The sequence below is a fragment of the Sturnus vulgaris genome, chromosome 11, assembly GCF_052056855.1.
Source record: "Sturnus vulgaris isolate bStuVul1 chromosome 11, bStuVul1.hap1, whole genome shotgun sequence".
Taxonomy (NCBI): domain Eukaryota; kingdom Metazoa; phylum Chordata; class Aves; order Passeriformes; family Sturnidae; genus Sturnus; species Sturnus vulgaris.
In genome coordinates, this window is record NC_142253.1 from 17,392,758 (window position 1) to 17,413,986 (window position 21,229).

The 21,229-nt window shown below is 40.7% G+C and overlaps 1 protein-coding gene across 2 annotated transcripts in view; it reads left to right on the forward strand.

The window, feature by feature from the left end:
* IARS1 (isoleucyl-tRNA synthetase 1) overlaps positions 1-21,229 on the forward strand; it is a 94,568-nt gene that overhangs the window by 35,394 nt on the left and 37,945 nt on the right. For both annotated transcript variants that reach the window (XM_014869752.2, XM_014869749.2), the window contains exons 14-17: positions 704-802; positions 11,623-11,749; positions 16,435-16,508; positions 17,469-17,663. In XM_014869752.2, the coding sequence (XP_014725238.2) occupies positions 704-802; positions 11,623-11,749; positions 16,435-16,508; positions 17,469-17,663 (495 nt within the window). The remainder of the gene's footprint in view (positions 1-703; positions 803-11,622; positions 11,750-16,434; positions 16,509-17,468; positions 17,664-21,229) is intronic.

A 21,229-nucleotide genomic window follows, 5' to 3' on the forward strand; every position in this document is an offset into this window, starting at 1 on the left:
GCTCTGACCAATCGTGTTTCCATTTCTAAGCAATCCCAGGTTGTGAAACTGCTCTCCTCCTGTATGGATATTCTTTTATTGGTAATTGAAGTAAGGAATATATTAAGATATATTTAAAACTTCTTTTATATGCTTAACTGGATTTCTTGTTTTCCCTCTCTTCTTGGAATGGAACTTTCTTCTGGTTAACCCTGGGTGCTGTTACTTCTTTATGATTTGTGATTATTATTTTAAATGCAAATAGTAAAAACACAGCATAATGTTCCTTCCTTTTCAGGCTCATATACACATAAAAATGATGCAGAATGAGCTCATGTGGAAGACTGAAATATGACTCATTTTAATAGTTACTGAAGTTCATAATTGTTGTACTATGTAGGAGCACAAATTTCAAATTCAAGTATCATTTGAACGTTCTCATGATTGCTCTTGCTGTACAAATTCCTTGAATTACTGTGTTTGAAGGCTGTAACATTTTTTTCAGGGCTGGATTTCAAAATAGTGGCTCACACAAGTGTAACAGTTGATGTAATTTAACAAACCAAACAGACCCCAACCTTTAACTGTGATAGTATCTCAGCAGCAGCAAGCTCAGTCTGTGGAAGGGGGACTGTCATGTGCAAAAAGAAATATTAAAGAGCACTTTATTTATAATGCAGCATTTAAAAATGTTTTTGTTTGTTTTATTCCCTTCCCTGCACAGGTCAGATACTCCACTGATCTACAAAGCTGTGCCCAGCTGGTTTGTCAGGGTGGAGCACATGGTGGAGAAGCTGATGGAGAATAATGCCCAGTGCTACTGGTAATGTCTCCTGCAGAAATCTGCTTTATTCCTTTCCCTGGAGCTGGGGGTGTAGGGGATGTGTGCTGGAACTCTCCAAAGCTATTCCACTGTTCCTATGCTCACTCTGCTTCTTATTTCCACTCCTTTTAAGCCAATGCTACTGGAACCAGTTCTAAACAGTGTTTTATCTCAGTTTCATCGAGGTTGAATATTTCCTAGTAATTTACAGGGAAATACACATTAAAAGTGCCCTCCAATCATGTTGTGGAAAACCTAAACAATTCAGCACGAGGAGAATCATTCTGCAGAAGCAAGGATGTGCTTCCCAAAAGGCTCCACTTGAGACAGCAATAGAGGCACCTTAGTGCTGTGTATATATTGTTCCAAATCAAACTAATTTTTAGACAGCTTGTGAGTTTTTAAATCTAATTATTACAGATAAGATTGATTATTTCATCATCGGTGCATTTGAGGAAAAAATCCACAGCCACTCTCCCCCCAAACACCCACAAAAAGCTCAATCCAGCTGCCCTCATTGTTGTAGGTAAACTCAGTTACACAGGTGTAAAGAAAAAATACTCCATTAATGGCAAAAATGAAATCTTGGCATTATATAGGGAGTGTGAAAAATACTTGTGTGAAATTTGTGTAGAAAACAGCAGATGAGCTTTAGATAACAACTTAAATGCATTCTTGAGTGCAGTAAAAGGCAACTGTTGGTGCTGGTGGCCTTTTAAGGAGTCAGTCCTGGGTTTGTGGTGTGTTAGTAACAGAAGGACCTCATCTTCTGCAGTTTCATAAGTTGCATTTTTATTTCCCTTCCTCTCATCAATCACTTGTGCCTGGGAGGCTGAGACCTCCCAGTGAGTGAATTTACAACCTCATTCAGGCTTCCCATGTGGGGAGAGCTGGGATTCCACCTCTCTCCCACCACGGTTGCCTCTTGTAAAGAAGGTGACTCAACCTTCAGTGAGCAATTTCAGCTTGTGCTGTCACTTTTTCATGGACAGTAGCTGGCAATTAAATTCTCCATGAGCAGCTTTTGCATAACTGCTTATGTGGTATAGGCACTGTAAATCCTGGGATCTGTGGGAAAAGTCAGTGATCCAGAACAGAGCCTGCCCAGGAGTGCAGCAGCCTGGCTTTGCCAAGCAGCACATGCCCAGGCTGCCTGTGTCAGCAGAGTTTAGGGATTAGTAAGTGTTGTTTTCTGTTTGCCATAGCAGAACATGCTGTGATCCTCCTTTGGGGCAAAAATAAGCTGGAGAGGGGGTGAAAGTGTTTGTTCTTAGCTTTAATTAGCTGCCTCAAGATGCTTTCACTGTTGGGATGACAGTAGACCTGCATACTTAATTTTCACATGAACAGAAGAAGAAATGTAATGATCCTGGTAAGGAAGTGCTTGAATGGATGGGGTTTGCTTTTCCAGAAGCAGAGCTTCAGGAAGAAGCTGCTAAGTGACCTCCATTCATCCAGGAGACACTAATTAGTAACCATTAATGATCAGTTTGAACCCTGCCTCATGCACATATTTGGGTTTTCAGTGGTGCTTTCTGTAAGTGCTGAGTAGTGGGGATAAAAGTGGAAGAAATTTTGGAGCTGCTCTTGCAAAGGTTGGCTGAGAAGAGCAGGCAATGACACGAATTGGCAATTTTCAAAATGTTTGGAATTACAAGGCACCATTTGTCCTTTAGGCAATTCCTGAGTCTAAACACAATTCCATAATTGAACATAAAACTGATTTCTCAGGATTCTTCCTAAAACCATGTGGTCTTAGGGTTTGTGGGGAGCTTTTTGTTGGGAATACAGCTACAAGTAGAGATGTATGACCACAGAATTATTAATAAACAGTATGTATTTCCAGTATGACATTTCATAGTTATTTGAATACTGGGTAATCTTTAATCTTTTAAAAGCTGACTTTTAAAATCTAGCTTTTATAAAGAATGAGGGAGTGTTTTTGAGTGTGTTCTTCCTGTGTTCTCAGTCGATGCCAGTTTTGTTTGGGCTGTAGCTTCTGAAGTTGGCATTGACTGCTGGCCTTCTGCAGTGTTAATTTATTTAAATTTTGGGAACTCCATCCTTCCCAAAACCTACTTTTTCTGCTTTTGAAGAGACTTGATCTCTGAAAGTGTCACAGGAATAATATGTAGCTTTTTAAAAATTTATTTTTGGATTCTCTGGGGCTTCAGCATGTCCTGAAAATGAGAAAATTGGGGATAAATGCTTTTCAGACTATATTAACCTTTACAAAATGGGTTTGACTGCATTGCTTTTTTTATTCCTATAAATGACTGATAGGTATATTGTCCCTTAAGAATAGCTGCCCTCTTGATAGATATCCTTTCTGATGAAATAGATTAAACATACTTGGACAAACTTTGCAACCTGATTGCATTTCTAATTAGTTTTTTAGTGAATTACCCAACTTATAAGGCCACAGTCATTCAAAATTTATTAAAACCAGCAACTCTATATTCATTTTTCAAAATGAATTTGACTATCACTTCCAGTAATGGTTACATGAGTAATGTGCCAGCATTTTTGTAAAACCAGAAGCCAAAAAACCCTCTCTGCTCTGTCACATCCTTATTTCAGTCAGTCTGGGAATTAACTCGAGTTGGATGTTGATGAAAATGCACAATTGGAATGAATTTAGGGGGCTGCCTTCAGCCTTTTATTGAAGCTCCCTCACTGAATGTTCTTTACTGTGTAACTGAGATTGTTTAAAAGAAAATTGAAATTAAAAAGGTTATTCCCTGTTTGGCATTCAGGCACCCACTGCTGCTGTATTTGAGATGAAGAGAGGCAGATTTGGCTGCCATAAAATCCAGGCTTGTCAGACCTTGGCTTTCTATTCTCTTGATAAGGGGAGTTGGATGCAGCACCGAGGTGCTGTCTGGATTTCAGCCTTAATTGTTGTCACCATCGTTTTCTCAAATGGTTTGTTGAAAGAGCATTTTTTATGCACTCACAGACTAAACCAGGCCACTTTAGATTATAATTACAATCTAGGGCTAATTCCTGTCATCAGTGTTCAAAGTTGGTGTAAATTGAAAATTTATAAGTTACTGTGAGCAATAAATCCATATAGTTTATAATGTATGAGCTACCATAGTTTGGAATTCTCTTCTGGCAGTGAATATTATATTTTTATTCTTGCAGACTAATAGAAAAGACTCAGTAGTTTGTATTTAAATATCAGCTTTGAACTTTTTTTTTCTTATTTTTTTAAACCTGCCTCACTTAAAGTTCTCCTTCAGTAACTCCTGAAACATTCACCTGTAACTGTTGCCAAGTTAACATTAGAAAATATTAAAGACATTGTGCAGTCCTGACATTGTTTGCCTAAGATGTGCAGCACTTGGAGTAGTGGAAAAATGAGCATCAGTGGAAAGAAAGCAGCGATGGGAGACAGTCAAGGACTTCAAAGAAACCAAACCTTTTGTTCTGGCATCTTCTCACCCTTGAAGAATTCAGGTGGTGTAATAAAGAGTTTGATGTATGGTTGAAGGTATTATTTTCCTGATTTCCATCACTTGAGCTGTTAGTTCTTGCTGGAAATGCCACCCACAACTCATTTCTGAAGTTAAAATGTGAGTTAAAATGTGAAGTTAAAATGTGAGTTTTGCACACACTCCCTGCAGCTCCTGTGTGAGCTCAGGTGTCTTCTGTGTCAGTCGAGCACATCGAGCTTTGGAGAAGCTTTTGATCCTGGTCATCTTAATCTTTAACCACAGAACTGTGTCCCACCTGTGCAAAGGTGAGATGTGATCAGGAATGATGGCTGTTTGTGTCAGAAACAGAGGCTGGGCAGGGGATGGGCTCTACAGCCCGTCCACAATAGAAAGCAAATGTTTATTTTACTGAACTTGTCGTTTCTGCTCAGATGAGGAATCTGAGTCTGTAGCAGGGCAACGGAATTGTGAATCATAACAGAATTTTAGAGCAGTAGAAGAAAATCTGTGAGTCTTTTTTTCCTTCTTTTGCTGTTTATTTATTTTTAGAAAGTTTCACAGGACATTTTCTTAGTTTGTTAATACATTTCATCTGAACAGTTTTAAATGCATGGTGTGTGTAGATTTTTTTCATCTCTTCTTTAGTATCACCATGCAGTTGTAACTCTTCTTTTTGAGTCATCAGTCACACTTTTCTTGCTGGGGAATCATGAATACAAATGAGATCCTCCCTCTAGTAGCGATTGTGATGTGTACAGCAACGTGGAGTCACTAGGTGGCAACATTTCCCGAGGAAAAATCCTAATTAATGGCATTGCCTACAGCAGGAGATGGAAAAAATTGCTGCAGGGCTAGCCTTGTGTTTGTCTAATTTAGAGAAGGTTTTATTACTGTCTGTTATCAGACATGGTTGGGGATTAGAAGTGAATTTGGAGGCTTGTGCACTGGATTTTGATGGCTCGTGTTCTGTGCCGTAATTTTGCTGTTTCCTCTCTGGGCCTGTTGTGCAGACATTGCTGATGATGCCATGAATGCAGAGGAACCTTCCCAGTCCCACTGAAGGGTCACCAAAAGCTTATTTTTTGCTTCAAGGAAAAGCTTATGAAATAAACCCCCCAAATGCCACTTCACTAAAAAACTCCAGCATGATTTTTTTTTTTTTTTGGGCATCTGATAAATCTGTGACACGAGCAGTGTGTTGAATGTGTGCCACTGTCACAGGAATGCCAGTGCATTGATGTATGTGGATTGAAATGGATCCTGAGTGCTGATGCCCTACAAAAGTACCTTGTGCCAGGAAACCTTAGAATATTCCCAAGGAAACTGTGCAGAGGGAAGGAAAGTGGAAGCTTCCCTTGTCCTGGCTTGTTGCTGCAGGGATTGCTGATAAGATCAGCAATGTTAGCAGCAATTAGCAGGGCCCTGGGTCCTGGAAGGGAGATGGAGCAGGGTTTTTAGCGGGATGTGTGCCAGCATCGGAGGTCAGGAGCGGCGGTGACGGGGATGCTCTGCAGCATTGCAGTCACACCACAACGTGGGGGTTGCCATGGGAACCAGGAGAAAAGAGGCAAGAGAAACATTGGGAGATGAAAATGATTGAAAGCACAGTTCATTTAGGCCCTGGCAGCTGCACCATAAGCAGGAGATGCAGCAGTGGGGGTAGCCCAGCCCGGTGTGGGGTGTGTGGGGTTGCAGCATTCCTGCAGCTCTCCCAGGCTGAGCAGCAGAGGCTGCTGCAGTGCAAATTGTGCCTGGCACACACTGACCTTTCCTCCCGCCTCCTCCCATGTTTAATTAGGTCCATGATATAGATTGGCACTAATTAAAGTGTCAAAAGGGCATGAATAGTTGCTTATTTTATCTCTTTGAATTAAAAACCATTAAAAATCAATTTGAGGGCATGTTGAAGGAGGCTTGTTATTAGAGTAAATTAACATAATGGAATTTAAGCCTTTGTCTTCTAAGGGTTGGTTAATGTTTAAAAAGAAAGCCAAATTCTACACCTGAAATAAACCCCCCAGTTGGTATGCTAGGAATTTAAATAAATCTGTACACATATAGTTACATGACATAGAATAACTACTTCATCAGCTTCACTGTTGCTGATACAGATCAGCTATCTTCTGGAAGAGTAACTTTCTGTTTTCCAGACTTAAAACTGATTCCTGATTTCAGGTGGCACTGAAAAAGTTACAGCTTGCCAAAGGACAGGACTGATCTGGGACCATCCTCTCAGAACCAAAGCTGTATTAGAGTTCTTAATCTGCTATTAGGTCCCCTAATTCCCACTACTTAAGGTAGTATTTTGTTTATCAACTTTGTAGTCTTAACTCCTTTAATTAGCAATTATGAAGTAAATCTTATCCAAGACATAAAGATGCTGTGGTTTGGCAGAGAATAGAATGAATAAAATTAGCTGGTGAGAAGGATGAAGAGTGAGAAAGGATTACTATCTTTATGTAATATCTGGAACAGCTTTTAATGGTGAGCTGATGATAAAACACGAGGCTTGTGCAGGGGCAGTGTTTTATTTTGGCAGTGCTGTTTGTGTTTACAGAAAAGAGGGATGGTGCTGCTTTGAGACAGTTCCTGCATCCTGTGACTGGGGCACGGTGAGCCAGCTCAGAGCACATCTGAGCTCTCAGATGGAATAAGGAGCTGAGTTCAGTATTTGCAATTGTGTTATGAGCACAAGAAATATGCTTCAAAATATATCTACAGAAAAGGAACAGATGTCTTCATCTTTTTAATAAGTTTCCTTCTGGATTATGTATAATTTAGAATATTTTTTATTTGCATCCTGTACATTTTTCCTCTGGAGACAAGAGTAGGAAAGCAAATTTATTTATTTTAATTGATGCTGTTCCTTGAGTATTTATTGATGCTGAGAATCTACTGGTTCAGCCCATGGTAGCTTGCTGCCAGCAGATGCAGTCCTGCTCTGGGATTGAAGGTGGTCAATAATTGCTATTTTCAAATCCATGCCCACACTGCTTGTGTGACTTGGGTGCTGAGTGGTGCATTGACTGGGAAGGCAAAGAAGATGGTTCCTGTTGTAATAGGTTAATAAATAGTGCTAAAAGACTGGGTTTTGCTTTGCTCTTCATGGGTTTTTTTGGCTTGTCAAATGCAATTTTTATTTTAGACACTAAGAAAATGAGTAGCTACTAAGAAAGGATGTGGGAGTTGACTGTGCAGAGGAATTAGCAATGCATGAATTAAGCAAAACCCCACAACTGCTTTAAAACCAGGAACAAACAGTCAAAAATGGACACAGAAATTTGCAGCAAACGAATAATTTTCATTATCTCTAACTCGTGTGATAGAGTTTTGATGTTGGGAAAGTAAGACAGACGTGAGCATTCAAACGGGTTAAAACTGATGTACTTTGAGTCCAAATCTTATTAATTTATGATTTTGCAAAACAATATTTATTCCTTTGTGTTGTGGAGTTCAGTTCCCTGTACATTCCAACTGCTGCAGTGTCTGCATCCTGAAGTTTATTTAGTGCCCTGTCCTGGGTGCCAAGAGGAGAAATTGCATTTGTCCAACACTGTTCCACACCCATGAATCAAGAGCTCCCTGACCTGCTGAGGCAGCAGTCTCCTTAACCTTGCTAAATGTCAGAGAAAGAAGTATGAAATCCTATCTGTGTCATTTTGCAGAGAAATTTGAAGGTCAAATAAATTGTAGGCCAGTTGGGAAATATAAAAATCTTTCTCACAGCTCAATTTGAGGAGCTGCAAGCAGGATGGCTTTGGGAGAGATGTGGCTGCTTTGATTTTTCACTTGCAGCCTCGTGGAACTGTTGGGTGTTGGGGCTTGATTTTTCTCTTGAGATGTGAAATTTTCCAATGCCAGTCCAGGGGCTCTGAACAGGCAGAACTGGGCACCCTCTGCTCACACCCAACTGCAAAATCAGTGGTCACCAGCAGGAGCCTGAGATTTGTGCTTTCAGGCTGAAGGGGGTTTGTGATGGATGTGGGGTTAAACATGAAAAATGTGTGCACTGGCATAAGGGAGAGGGCTTTTCATTTATCTTCCAGGTGCTTTGTGTAGATGGAAGAGTAAAAAAACACTTCCTCAACTAATATATGCCTGTGGCAAGATGGTGTCTTTATGAAAATTTAACAGGAGAAATATACCAAGAAAATATCTAAGAGTAGGATTAAAAGAAACTGAAAAACTCTACAAGAGCACTAACCTGGCATTGGGTTAGTAACAACATCATTGAGAATACTCTTTTTTTTTTCCCAGCCTAATCAAATATTTAAGTAGAAGGTGCCTCTGATTTTATTTTTTTCCCTTGTGATACGTAGGGAGGTGTTAAACTGAGATATCTGGAGCTAAATCTAGTGACAATAAGTAAGAGAAATGTGCTCCAGACTTGAAGGGCTGTGCCTGGCATGGCTGTTCCTGCTGCAGATCCCTCTTCCAGCTGGATCCCAGCTGGAGGCTGTGTCTGCCCTTGGGCAGCAGCACCCATGGGCAGCATCTCTGCAGTGCCAAAACCCAGCTGCTCTAAGTAACCCTTCCTTTGGGTGGTGGGCTCAGAATGTGTGAGATTCAGGCTCTTTTCCATTGATTTGGTGGCTGTGCCAGTGTCATCCCTGCCTTGCACCTCTAAAGAGCCATAGATCATTGTTGCAAATGTGGTTCGTTGGAGATGGTTTGGGTTTTATGTTCCACTGAAAACTGGCAGCAGGGTCAGACAATTTTACCAGAAGAGGTAAATTATATGCTTTCATAGCTCAGAGAGAGAGAGATCACACCACATACATTTTTGTGGTTAATGTCCACTTTGGGGATAAAATTAATTTTTCATGCGTGTTTTGAGGAGGCAGAGTTGAAACTCTTAGCATTTTAATGTCATTGGGGGATTGTCTCAGCCTCTAGCTATGTTAAATGGGACTAATAATTTCAGCTAATCAGTGTCTAACAACTTCTGAAAAATGGAAACTAGTTTAGGAGTGATGTAAAGAGAAGTTTTCCACATTAGTGGAATGCTGGGCAAATGCTAATGAACTTTGTACAGTTTCCACTTGTGTATGGAGAGAGGGTCTCCTAAGGTCAGCACAGAAAGTTCATAGTAATGAGTCCCACGCTGAACCAATTTGGGAAAGCCTGTATACGTTTCTAGATTTCAAAGCAGGGCTACAGATGTCATGTGAAACATGAGTCACTGAGTTTGTTTAAAATTTTTTTATATTAGATTTTTGTTCGAGAAGTGTTACAGAAGACAACTTTACAGCTGAAAGTAACTCCAGAAATAGCAAGGGAAGCTGTGGAACTGCAGACTGATATTTAGTGAGGCTTTTAAGGGTAGTTTTTATCCACTTGAGACAACATTGGCATCAAGAAGCCTTTAGATCTCCACATGGCTTCATCGTGGGTAAAACTTTTAAAAGAGAGTGGCTTCTTTTTTTTTTTTTTCCCTTCACACTTATTTCATAAATCTCCTGCTGCTGGGCCAAATCCTACTTCAATGTGAAGCCATCCTTTTAATTTTTCCTCTAAAGGTTACTCTTGGGACTGATCTGTGATTAAAAATCTTCTCCAAAACGAAATACTTGACAAGAGGACCAAGAGCTTCAGAAAGAAAAGGTGGAGGAGACCCTGTGTGCTTTGTAGTTTGGCTGCTCCCCCTTTGGAAACTGTGGCTCTCCTAATCCAGCTCAGACTTTGGAAAGGGCCTTTCTAGTTAGACTGGAAAACAAACCCAGCAAAACTTGCCACGAGTTTCTCAAAGCTCAGTTCCAGAGCTGCTTCATTGTAGTGAGCTGCTCATTCACAGCTTCTGTGTGTCTGACAGTGTCTTACTGAGCAACCTTAAGTTGAGTGAGTTTCATTTGAATTTGATCTTTCCAAATGCACCTTTAGGCATGAAGGGAGCATATTGTTGGCCATGAAACCCATTGTTTATCTGCACATAATCCTTGGATGAATACTTAATTGTTTGTTTACATCCTGGGAGAAAATGGTTCTAATGGTTCTAATCAAACCACCAGGCCACTTAGCTCAGCCAGGAACTGGGCATCGGGGTCTGGCATTAACCTTTGAGCTCCAAGACACTTCCATACAATGAAAATTTGTGTTTAACATCCCTCAGTGCTCATTAGTGTTCAAAATGAGGTTTTAGCAGGCATTGATAGGGTTCTGTGGTTGAGGGGTGTGTTTTGTTTCTTAACTGGGTAATTCAAAGTGAGATGATAAATAGCTTGGAAAGGATTTTTGAATGATCTATCAGCCTGAGTAATGTGCATGTACCTGGATGCCCACACATAATCCAGGGTGCCTTTTAATGCTATTGCTCCAGGCTTTTCAATCTTGGGAATTTCAGTCAACCCCAAATCAGTGGCTGTTCTGTTTTCTGTGTGTAATTTAAGCAGTAGTATTGTGATCACCCTTAGCCATAATCCTCCACTGATGGGCTGTCCTGAGACTTTGGCCATTGTTTCATCCCTAATGATTCTATTTCATGTTGCACATGTTTTCCTGAGTTACTTCACAGTAAAATAAATATGGTGTTTTTCACTTCTGCAGCTTACCTGGAGATGATGAGAATGCAGTGTTGTGTTTTTTGGCAGCACCTTCATAGACCTTGCAGGAGCCAGTGCTGTCACACGAATGTGCTCCAAGGCAGTCAGTGCTGAAATGAACTTCTTTGGGGGATAAAATCAAATATAACCAATTCTTACCAGCTTTCTTCTAAGTGGAACGTAGTGATATGTAACAGTGGTGGTGTTTTGCACCACTTAATTAGTGGTTTGTCTCAGTCTCTTCTGCCTTCACTCAGAGCCAGGATTAAAAAATACAAAAAGGAAATGGATTTTCTCATGTTCGGGCTTGGTTGTTTATTAAATTTTATTAAAAGTACAGAGCGTTCAGCAGCACTTCTGCCTACCTGCTAGAAGTGAGCAAAATGGAGAAAGATCCAGCTACTACAAGGTCTCTTAAAGCCAAACAGTCCAATAGAGAATTAACACCTATATTATTTATACTTTTAACCCAATAACTAGATTCCCGTGACCCTCAGTGTGACACTGAGTGACCAAGCAGAAACTACTGCCTGAAACCATGGAGAGGAACACAGAAAAGAGACACCACCCAAAATCCTCCATCTTGTCCCATTCCTATTACTATCCTATAAAACCTCAAATTTCAAACCCTTCACCATGTGAAATCACACACTTTTATTTAACTCCACACCCGTGATTTTAACTCCATCACTCAAATTTGGAGCCTTTTCCAAGGGCTCAGGTGAAAAGCAGTGTTCTCCTGGGGCTCAGTGCCAGAAAGCACAGAAAGCTCAAACCCCCCAGGGTTCTGGGATCCAACAGTGATACAGTAATACTTTTGTGATTCTTTTTTTTGGCACAGGGTTCCAGATTTTGTGGGGGAGAAGCGCTTTGGGAACTGGCTGAGGGATGCCCGGGACTGGGCCATCTCTCGGAACCGCTACTGGGGCACCCCCATCCCTCTGTGGGTCAGCCAGGATTTGGAAGAGGTGAGTGAGGAAAAGCAAAGGTTCCAGCTGCCAAAAACCCTGGCTCTACATGTTGCTTGTTTATTTTGGTGTATCTTTGGCTGCTGCAGCCTGAAGTCTTACTGACATGTTTTAACAGCATATCTGTATAACCTGTCTGTATGTGTATAATAGGTGATAGATCTGTGCATATTTATGGGGGCATTTGTGTGCCTGTACAGGCTTTCTTTGCTTGAGAACTGCAAGCAATTTTTCTTGGTTTTTACATTAAAATTAATCTTGTCTTTCCCAGAAGAATTTGCAGTGATGGCAAATCTAAAGGAAATAATAAATGCAGTGAGAAAATGGCAAGGAGGATATTAATATTTTTTTTTTTTTTGTAACTCCTTTAAGTCTGCTTGGAAATTCTGGTGCTTGGTTACTTCAAGCCAAATGAATTGCTGAAGGCATAAAAGCAAGTCCACCACAGCAGCACAGTGAAGACATATTTGTAGTGCCACAAATGTGATTCTAGCAGATTGTGAGAGTATGAATCTAGTGGAGTGATGAAAATGTTGAATGGTAGTGCTAGAAATGAGCTTTGTCAAGTTGTGTAAGGTACCCTGCATTGGTCGCATAATGCAGAGGGCATGAGTGAACACTTTACACAATTTGGATGGTTTTAAAACTCATTCTGAAGGTAAAGTCGTTTTTTTTGTGGGTTTTTTTTTTGCATTGGGTTAGTTCCATTAGACATGCATGATAAGCCTTCCTCATGCTGGAAGTAGGAAATAGTAATCAGTGCCAGGATGTCCAGGGAAGGTAAATACTGATGGCAGCATCCCCAGCCTTTCTTTTTCTCTCTCTTGATTTGAAAAAGTTCTACTCTTCGTTTTAGACCTGAAAGACCTCGAGTAGGAAAACATCTGCTAGAGAAGTATTTTATGATCTTGAACTTGCCATTGCTTAGATGTGCACTATAAAGCATTTTTTATTTCCTTTTCACTGGGAATCTTGGTAGGCAGGGAGGTATTGGGAGAGGGGAGGGAGCTACCCCTGCAATTAGGATTTAAGTACCTAAGAAAGCCTTGGAATTTGGATTCTATTTGTGCTGTGAATGTGTTTGTAAATTACTGGCAAACAAACCAAGTGCTTCTGTCTCTCCTATAACTGTTAAAGTTTCGTTTGAAGACTGACAATTTATACACACTTTTTACACATTCATCTAACATTTCTAAGTCCCTTGTTTGATGTAACAATGTTTTTTAGGTAATAAAAAGGCTTTCAGTGTTGTGCCTGGGTATTTCATTCTACAGCTGAAAAAGATTGTGTAAAGGTTTCATTACTTCCACTCCTTGCCTCTAATAATATTTCATTTTCTGTCCAATCTCCCCATATCTGTATTCCTGTGTGTACCGATTTTTTTTTTTTTTTGCTTTTCTAGGTTTGATTTGTTAGTTTTTAATAACAAAATGATGTCTAACTTGGAAGATTGACCTTTTCTTTGAAAGGAGCTGCAAATATTCCTAAGGGCTCAGTGTTCTGAATAATGACAGAAATACCAACAGGTCTATTATTTCTATCCATAGATGTTACACATTTCTGTTTGCTCCAGAGTCTGAATATTGTGCTTTAATAGCTGAGTACAGCTTCTGAACTGAGCTAAATTTCAAGTTAGGGTGTTTTTTAATATTCACTCTTTTTGTTTGTGTGAGATATGGCTTGAAAAACAAATAGTGCTGGAACTGATGTGGAACTTAAAGCCTGGGTGACATCTGCTCTGCCAGTAATGATATTCCCTCAGAATTGCCTGACTCCAGTGTTACTGCAGCCTGGTGCCATGTGGGATTGCAGAGCAGCCTCTTCATGTCTTGCTCTCAGAAGAACACTTTGTTGCACACAATTATGCTTTGCATATTAAATCCTGGAGAAGTAATAACAATTCCTTATTTAATATACAGTGAGGTGAATTAATTGGTATTAAAGTGAATTTTATTACAGATCAATAACTGGTTTTGCACAGTTTTATTTTAGTTTTCTTTTAGCATAATTATCAGGTAGAGACACATAATGGAAGTTAAATTTTGAAGCTTGTGTTTATTGCCACATTTTTGCAGACAGTTTATCATTTTAAGCTTTCAAATGCCAACATTTTCCTCAATGGAGGAACACATCTCATTTGGATTAGATAATAAAATTTTTTAATATAACACCCAAGTTGGTAAAGCAGATATGGACTCATTTTATAGGGTTTGCATACAGATGATAGTGTTCACTATTCAGTGATGCTGTGGAAGTTCTCTCATTATTTCCTGGCTTGTCACTCCTGGTAACCCTGCCCTGGGCTGGGTGCCCTCAGTCTTGCCCAGCAGGACGAGAGGGCTCTGGCTCTGCTCTCCTGAGGGTGAGGGAACCTCTCCAGGTGCATTTCTGGGCTGTTTTCAGGCTGCATTAAGGCCACTTCTGGCTGATTGGAGCAGTCATTTCTTCTCCTATTCAATATTCAGGAGATGCTTTCTGGAGATCCCAGACCATCTTGCTGACACTGTGCAGGCTTCTTCCTTTCTCTGGGCACTCCTTACTCCTCAGTTGTACTGAACAGAGCTGAAATGGCAAAGCCACAAAAACAAACAATTTTATTGAGCAGGACTGTGCCACAGGAGCATGGAGATCCATGAATGCTGCTGGATGGCTTCATGCTCCTATTGACATGGATAATCCTGGATTAATGTTTGTTTTGTTAGCAGGGGTTAACCTTGACCTCTGCTTCCTGGTTATGACACAGCCTATCCACTGCAGTCTGTGCTGCTGTGAAATGTTGCCACAGCTGCTTTTGTAGCTGCTGTGAGCCATAGAATGGAGGAGCAGCAAATGCCTGGCAGGTGGAGGCCCAGGCTGCTGAAGGGATGCATCCAGAGCAGCAGCTTTCACTGGAGACCATCAGCCTGCTCTGCTCCTTGCAGAAACCAGGGGGTGAGGGATAGAATTGGATTAGCATCTGTTTGCTGCATCCTCCTCTTTGCCTTTCAGTATCTAATGAGCTCCCCTTGGGACTGAGGAGCTCCTTCCTTCTGCCTTGGACAGAGGCAGGCTTACTCAGGGGGAGAGATCTCTGTTCCTCTGGGGATTGGTGGATTTTTCATGTGAACTTGGGTTTACTTCTTCCATGAGTGATTTCTGGCTGCAGTTCTGCATCAGTATTCAGAATTTTACTTCAACATTGAAGTGCTTGTTCAAAAACCACCAAATAATGAGCAGCTTTTCTTCCAGAGCTTAGTGTGAAAGTATACTCAAATACAAAGGTTAGTGAAGGTGAAGGAATTGGTGTATCCAAGGGCATTTTTTTACCCATTTCTCTATTAATACCTTTTCCTCCTCCAGCAGTGCTGAACTAAGCACCTGGTGCTGCTCACTTGAGCCTGTGTGTTTACTTCTGGGGCCACATGAATGAAGAACAGATCTGGGTTAAAAACTGTTGGCTGATGAAGATGTATTTTTACCTGGGATCAATTCCCTGGTGCAGTTTGTGTGCATTCTGCAGGCTGTTGTACCTGGCTGCTGGAATCACTGTCCTGCCTCACTTCCCACAGAAAAAACCAAAAAGACAGATAAGCAATGAAAACATTACATTTTCAAAGTACTTTAACAATAGAAGATGGTGATTAGTAATGCAGATCAGCACTTGAATCAGACTGGGAAAATCGTGTCTTAAAACCCAAATCAGACCGAGTTTCTCTCTTCTCTGTAATTCATGACAGTTTTTTGGAATTAAATGTACCAAAACCTTCCAGTTAGTCACAATTTCCATGTGTATACATATGCATATGTTTAAGACTAGCTATAGGAATTGAGCAGTGCTCTGATTTTGTGTATTTAAGAGCAACTTATAAAGTTATTTTATGTGAAAAATGTCTGGCCTATTTAGAGCTTCTTTATGGTGCTACATTTAACTCCTTCCCTGTCAGATCTGTCAAAACCTGGGGTTTTTCCATGGCAGTTCTAAATGAGAAAGATGGCATGTGGGATAGCATCTCCAAAATCCAGCCTTGTACTGCAGCTCGTGATGCCTGCCAGATGAGAGAGGCCACAGGGTTCTGGGAAGGCTCAATTTGAGTAAAACCTGAAGCAAAGACAGCTTTGCTTTTCTGCTGATACAGTTTTTCAGAATCGTTGTTTCATGATGTCAGTGCAAGACTGGTGTGGAAATCTGCATTTTTCATAATAGTGTGTTGATGCAACAAAAGCAAGAAAAGTCTTTCTTAGCAACCCCTTTGGTAGCTGTTACACTTTGTTTAAATAAAAAGCCTTTAACATGTACAGTTTAGTGCACCTGGGATGGAACACTCATGGATAATGAGCTGCTTACTTTAAGGGAGGAACCTGGGATCTGAAACTCTATTGGTGTAAAGTCAGTCATTGAATTTTCAGAGGTTTTTGGTTGTATCTGGTTTGGAGAAGCCCCTCCCTTTCCCCCCCCCCAAAATCCCACATTTTTTAATAACCTGCGAAGATGTTACTGCTTCTAAGTCTCCAGTTCTTGTAACATGAATTGTATTAAATCAGGGCAGTGGTCTCTGACATCATTTGAGGAAATTATACAAAATTTTAATGTTTTTTTCAGCTCTATCAACTACTACAAGAGATACTGCAAATCTCCTGTCTGATATATAAAAAAAATAGCTACTGTGTGCAAATAACTGGCTAAATTTTTAAAATTTCTCCTACAGGTGGTTTGTATTGGCTCAATAGCAGAACTGGAGGAGCTGTCTGGAGTGAAAGTCACAGATCTGCATCGAGAAAGGTGGGTCACAGAGACTCTTCACTGAGTATTAGAAATAGATAAGCAGATAAAAAAACCTTGGGGGTTTTTTGCCCAAACCCTGGGAAACAGATGTAGGGAACAGAAAAGTTGCATCAGGACTTGTGATTAACACATAAAATTTTTCTTTTTTCTGTTGAAAAACACTTGCTGAACACTGTTAATACAAAAATGTCAGAGATTGTCAAAGGAAACGCTTTATGAAGAGTCAGTAAAATGAAAGCCAAAACTGCTGTCATCCTAATATGCCGTCATTTCTCCTAACGTTTTGTTTGGGGTTGCTGGGTTTGTCCCACAGCTGTAAGAGCCAAAAGGAGGGATGCAGGACTCCAGATGGCTCTTGAGATGCTGTTTATTGTATCCAGATGATGCAGCAATTCACGGGTCATGGGTGACAAGAGCCTGGAGCACAGCTGTAGGCTGGTCTGAAGCCACTCCAGTTCTGGTTACAATGCATTATGTACTTTTCTTTTATTACATGACAACCAATCAATACCTTTACTGTTACCTATAGCCTATCACAACTACTAGCATTACCATATTCAAGTTACTATTTTCCAATGACAAGAAGTTCGTATGTTACAGTTTAGGCTAGAAGTTGTTTTTCAGTTTTCTCGCAGTGGAAAATTCTGAGACCTTTTTTCTACTTGCAACATTGGCATTCTTGTTTGCCTGTGAAAATCTTTCTGCTTGGTAAAAACATCTTTTGTTTGAAGTGGATTTATCCTTTGCTCTGAGCCATAAAAGCCCCTTCCAACTCACATACTAACATAGCCTTTGCTTCTTAGTTATCCACTAAGACAGGCTCAGCAGTTCTTTTCTTCTATATCAAAACTTGCTAAGTTTCTATTCCTTCTTCAGCTTCTCCATTCAAAGATCTTTCTGCTCTACCTATAGATGTGTGCGACTTGATAACAAACTTTTCTCCGTGCTCACCCGCAGCATCGACGATCTGAGCATCCCGTCCCGCTGCGGGAAGGGCTCCCTGCGCCGCGTGCCCGAGGTGTTCGATTGCTGGTTCGAGAGCGGCAGCATGCCCTACGCCCAGGTACACTACCCCTTCCACAACAGGAGGGAGCTCGAGGACGCCTTCCCTGCTGACTTCATCGCCGAGGGCATCGACCAGACGCGGGGATGGTAATTTGCTGCCCTTTATCGTGTCAGGTTATCGCCCTGTGTCTGACACCTCAGTGCTTTGCTGTCTGCTTTAATAATTCGTGTATTTATTTAACGGCGTTTTGGGGTGGCTTTATGGTGTTTGTATATCCCCAGTCGTCTGTTCTGTTGGTGTTGAATGTTGAGTTCTGCAGCTTTAAACCTGGTTCCAGGAGTGAAGGAACAGAGCAGAGGAGCAGAGTTTGTTACCAGAGACTGCACTTGGTGCCCCACATCCTTCACACAGCCTGGGCTGTCTGCAGTGGGCAGCAGCACAGAGCTCTCCTTTGCTCTTGGATAGTTTCTGGCTAGCTGGGGCAGAGAAGTTCCCTGGACTGTGGGGTTTTTCCTTTTTCTTGTAATTCTTTCTGCTCTGGACTGAAAACCCAGGGGAGCACCGGGAGCTCACACCTGTGGCACACCTGGGCTGTGACATTTCCCAGCACTGGAGGGACTGAGAACAGCCTGAGTGAGCCAGGCTCAACCCATGGAAGGGACTCTGCTCAATCTGTCATCTCTTCAGAGCAGAGAGAGGTTTTACTGTTTAGTATTGTTCATTTTTGTGCTGGGGAGTGCTTTACCTGTTAAATAAACAGTTTTTTTCCACTTCTCTCCAAGGAAATGTTTCCCCAAATCAGTTGGGGGAGGGATTGCTTGAATCTGTTTCCTACAGGGACCCCATTGGGAAGTTTTCTCCCAAATTTGCCCTAAACCAGGACAATAACGTATTTACTTCAATACTTCTGTCTTTAGATAATTTGACTGTTTCTGTATAGATAAGTGTATAATTAGTTTTTTAAGCTAAAGCACAAGTTAGTCTAAAGCTTGGTGACAAAAAAAGTTGTTGTAGAAATACAATATTAGCAAGAAAACGTCCCAGCTTTTATGGAAGACATCATTAGGTAATAGGGCACATCTTTGGCCTGGTAAGGAAAAACCTCAGCAGCTGAGTGATCACAAAACTTGAGTTATCTACTGAGACAGAGCAGCTGAAATGGAAGTCAATGTGTTGAGGATTTTAAGCCAGTGTATATCCTGGTAATTTTTACCTATGATTAAATTTGAGTTTTGGGTTTATGTGAGTACAGAAAAAAAATTAAATCAAACCTTATGTTGTTATGATTGTATAGTTTACAAAAAAGTCGAAGTTTTTAGCTGTAAAATACATCTGCTTCTTTAACTCTGGATAAATCCTTTTCAGTCATTGGTGAAGCATTTTCTGATTTTCTGTGGTTAATGTTCTCATACATACTTGTATGCCTAGATACAGTTTTAGTTTTAGCATTGCAAAGTGTTTAGTCCATGTCTGAAGTTTGAGGTTGACTGTGAAAATTGACAGATTAAGATGAATTTTTTTGTGTTTTCTGGATTAGTGAGTTTGACTGTGTCCAAGCAGAACGTTTCCATCTAGTACCTGAGGTATTAGAGCTAAATAAATTCCTCTGGAATACAGTTGGCACTTCCCTTTGCCCACTCCTCTACTCCCCAACAAACCAAGCAACAAAAGCAGACAGAATGCCAAATACAACTAAATTTCATGATTGTAGTGAAATGTCTTCACTTTTCAACCTCTTAATTGTGATACAAAAAATTATCTAATACCTGAGTATACAACTAAGTACTGTTGGGTAGCAAAAGGAGAATTAAAATCTTAATTTTCCCTCTTTATTCTTTTTATCTTGAAAAAATTAGAAAGCAATGCTTTGTTCTATTTAATGGAAGATCTTTGGATGAAGACATTTGGTGTGAGCCTTCAGACTTGTGTACCATAGGGTGCAAGAGGAGGCTTTTCCCTTTTCAGTCTGGAGCAGATTGCTTTTTGTTCTTAACATCAGCATAAGAGTTCGTGGGAGTCTTACCCAAAGCCAGGTGTGTTTCACCTGTTTGAGGTGGGAAATCAAAACAGTGCCTCAATTCCTGCTGCTCCCACCTTTCCCAGGTTGTAAATGAGCTGGGGCTTTGCTACCAGCAAGTGTTGGGAGATTTGTGAGAGACAGAAGGAACTAAGATGTGAGCTCTAAGAGAACAGTGAGCAGGTGAGTTCTGAAGTGTTGAGAGCACAGGATGTGATTTGTATTTGGCACGTCCTGTCCAAAGTGTGAAGATTGAGAATGGAGATTGGTTCTGTGTCAGGTCAGAGACTGCAGCTGCTGTGAAGTGAGGACTGGGGATGGGGAAAGGCTCAGGAGGTGCAGGACTGGTGGCTTCTGGTTCACTCCACACAAGAGGAGAAAAAAATCAAGGGAGACAAAGGGAAAATTAATGTGACAAAGGTGATTGTCCAGGAAAGTGATATTTTTGATGACTTTCTGCATGGCTAGAGGAGCAGCTGAATTATATTTGTTAAAGCCACAGGACTCTTGGAGTAGCTGGGTTGCAAGACTGGCAGTCCAGGCAGAGTGGCAGGAAAGGCTCTGCCTCTGTACAGGGAAATGTAGCAAAGTTTATGGCCATGGTCAGAATGTGGTGGCACACAGGGAATTCACAGCTGGAAGGTTTGGCATAAACCCCAGGATCATGAGTTTACCCACAGTTGTTCAAGAAAAAAATGAGGAAAGATTCCCTCCCTGTTTTCTCCTAGGTGGAAAGTAGAGCAAAGGAGTGAATTTCTGTCCCTGTTATGGATTTTTTGCTGTTGTTTGACTGACAGCTCTTTATCTGCAAGGACACCTAGAAACAGTTTGAGATTTGGTGAATGGAAGCTGAAGCAGCAGAGAAATTGAGGAAGTTTTCAGGAAACAAATGTGTCTGTGGACAAGATATTTCAAAAATAAGGTGCAGAAAGACACTGCTTTAAAATATTCAGTGTGAATTTTTAAGAGCACAACCTGAAGAAGAATCAGAAGAGTTCCATCAGAATATGTGGATCACAGGTTTTCAGAGACAGTCTTGAAGCTGTCACCAACTAAGGCACCTCATGCTGAGGCTCTTTGGGTTTGACAATTCGAACATAAAATTTGTGATGTCTCCATGGATGCATTTTTTCAGTGCCCACAGTCTTTCTACAGTTTTCCTAATACAGGGAACTAGGAATTCCTAAACAATATTGAAATCTCTCCTAGCTGGTTCTGCTTTGGGCTTTTTACCTGCAAATTCAGGTGCTCTATTAGGAGAATTTCTGACCACTTTGCAGAAAGTGCAGGAACTTTTTAGTAAGTACAGAGGAAAAACTGTGTTTGTAATAAACTGTCAGCCCTGTAGGCTTGAGGTGTCAGTCACCTGAGTAAATAGTCAGATATTTGTGATTAGGGGTTTTCTTAAGAAAGTTGAAAATCAAGACAGGGATTTTGAATGCAAATGTTTGTGTGCAGGTGGAGGAATATTGGTTAAACTTAATGAATTTAAACTGTAGTTTAATAAAGAGAATTTGTATCCTGCAGTGTGAGTTGAGGTGGTTTTGAGAGTTAAGGGCCTGTCTGAGATAAGCATCAGAGTTATCATGGAAGTCAGTAAATCACACAGCAACCTCTGCAGAGGACCCTCAAGTGTCAGAATAATGTTTTTGCAGTTATAGGCTGCTTTTTGATAAAAACAACTTTGGAACATGC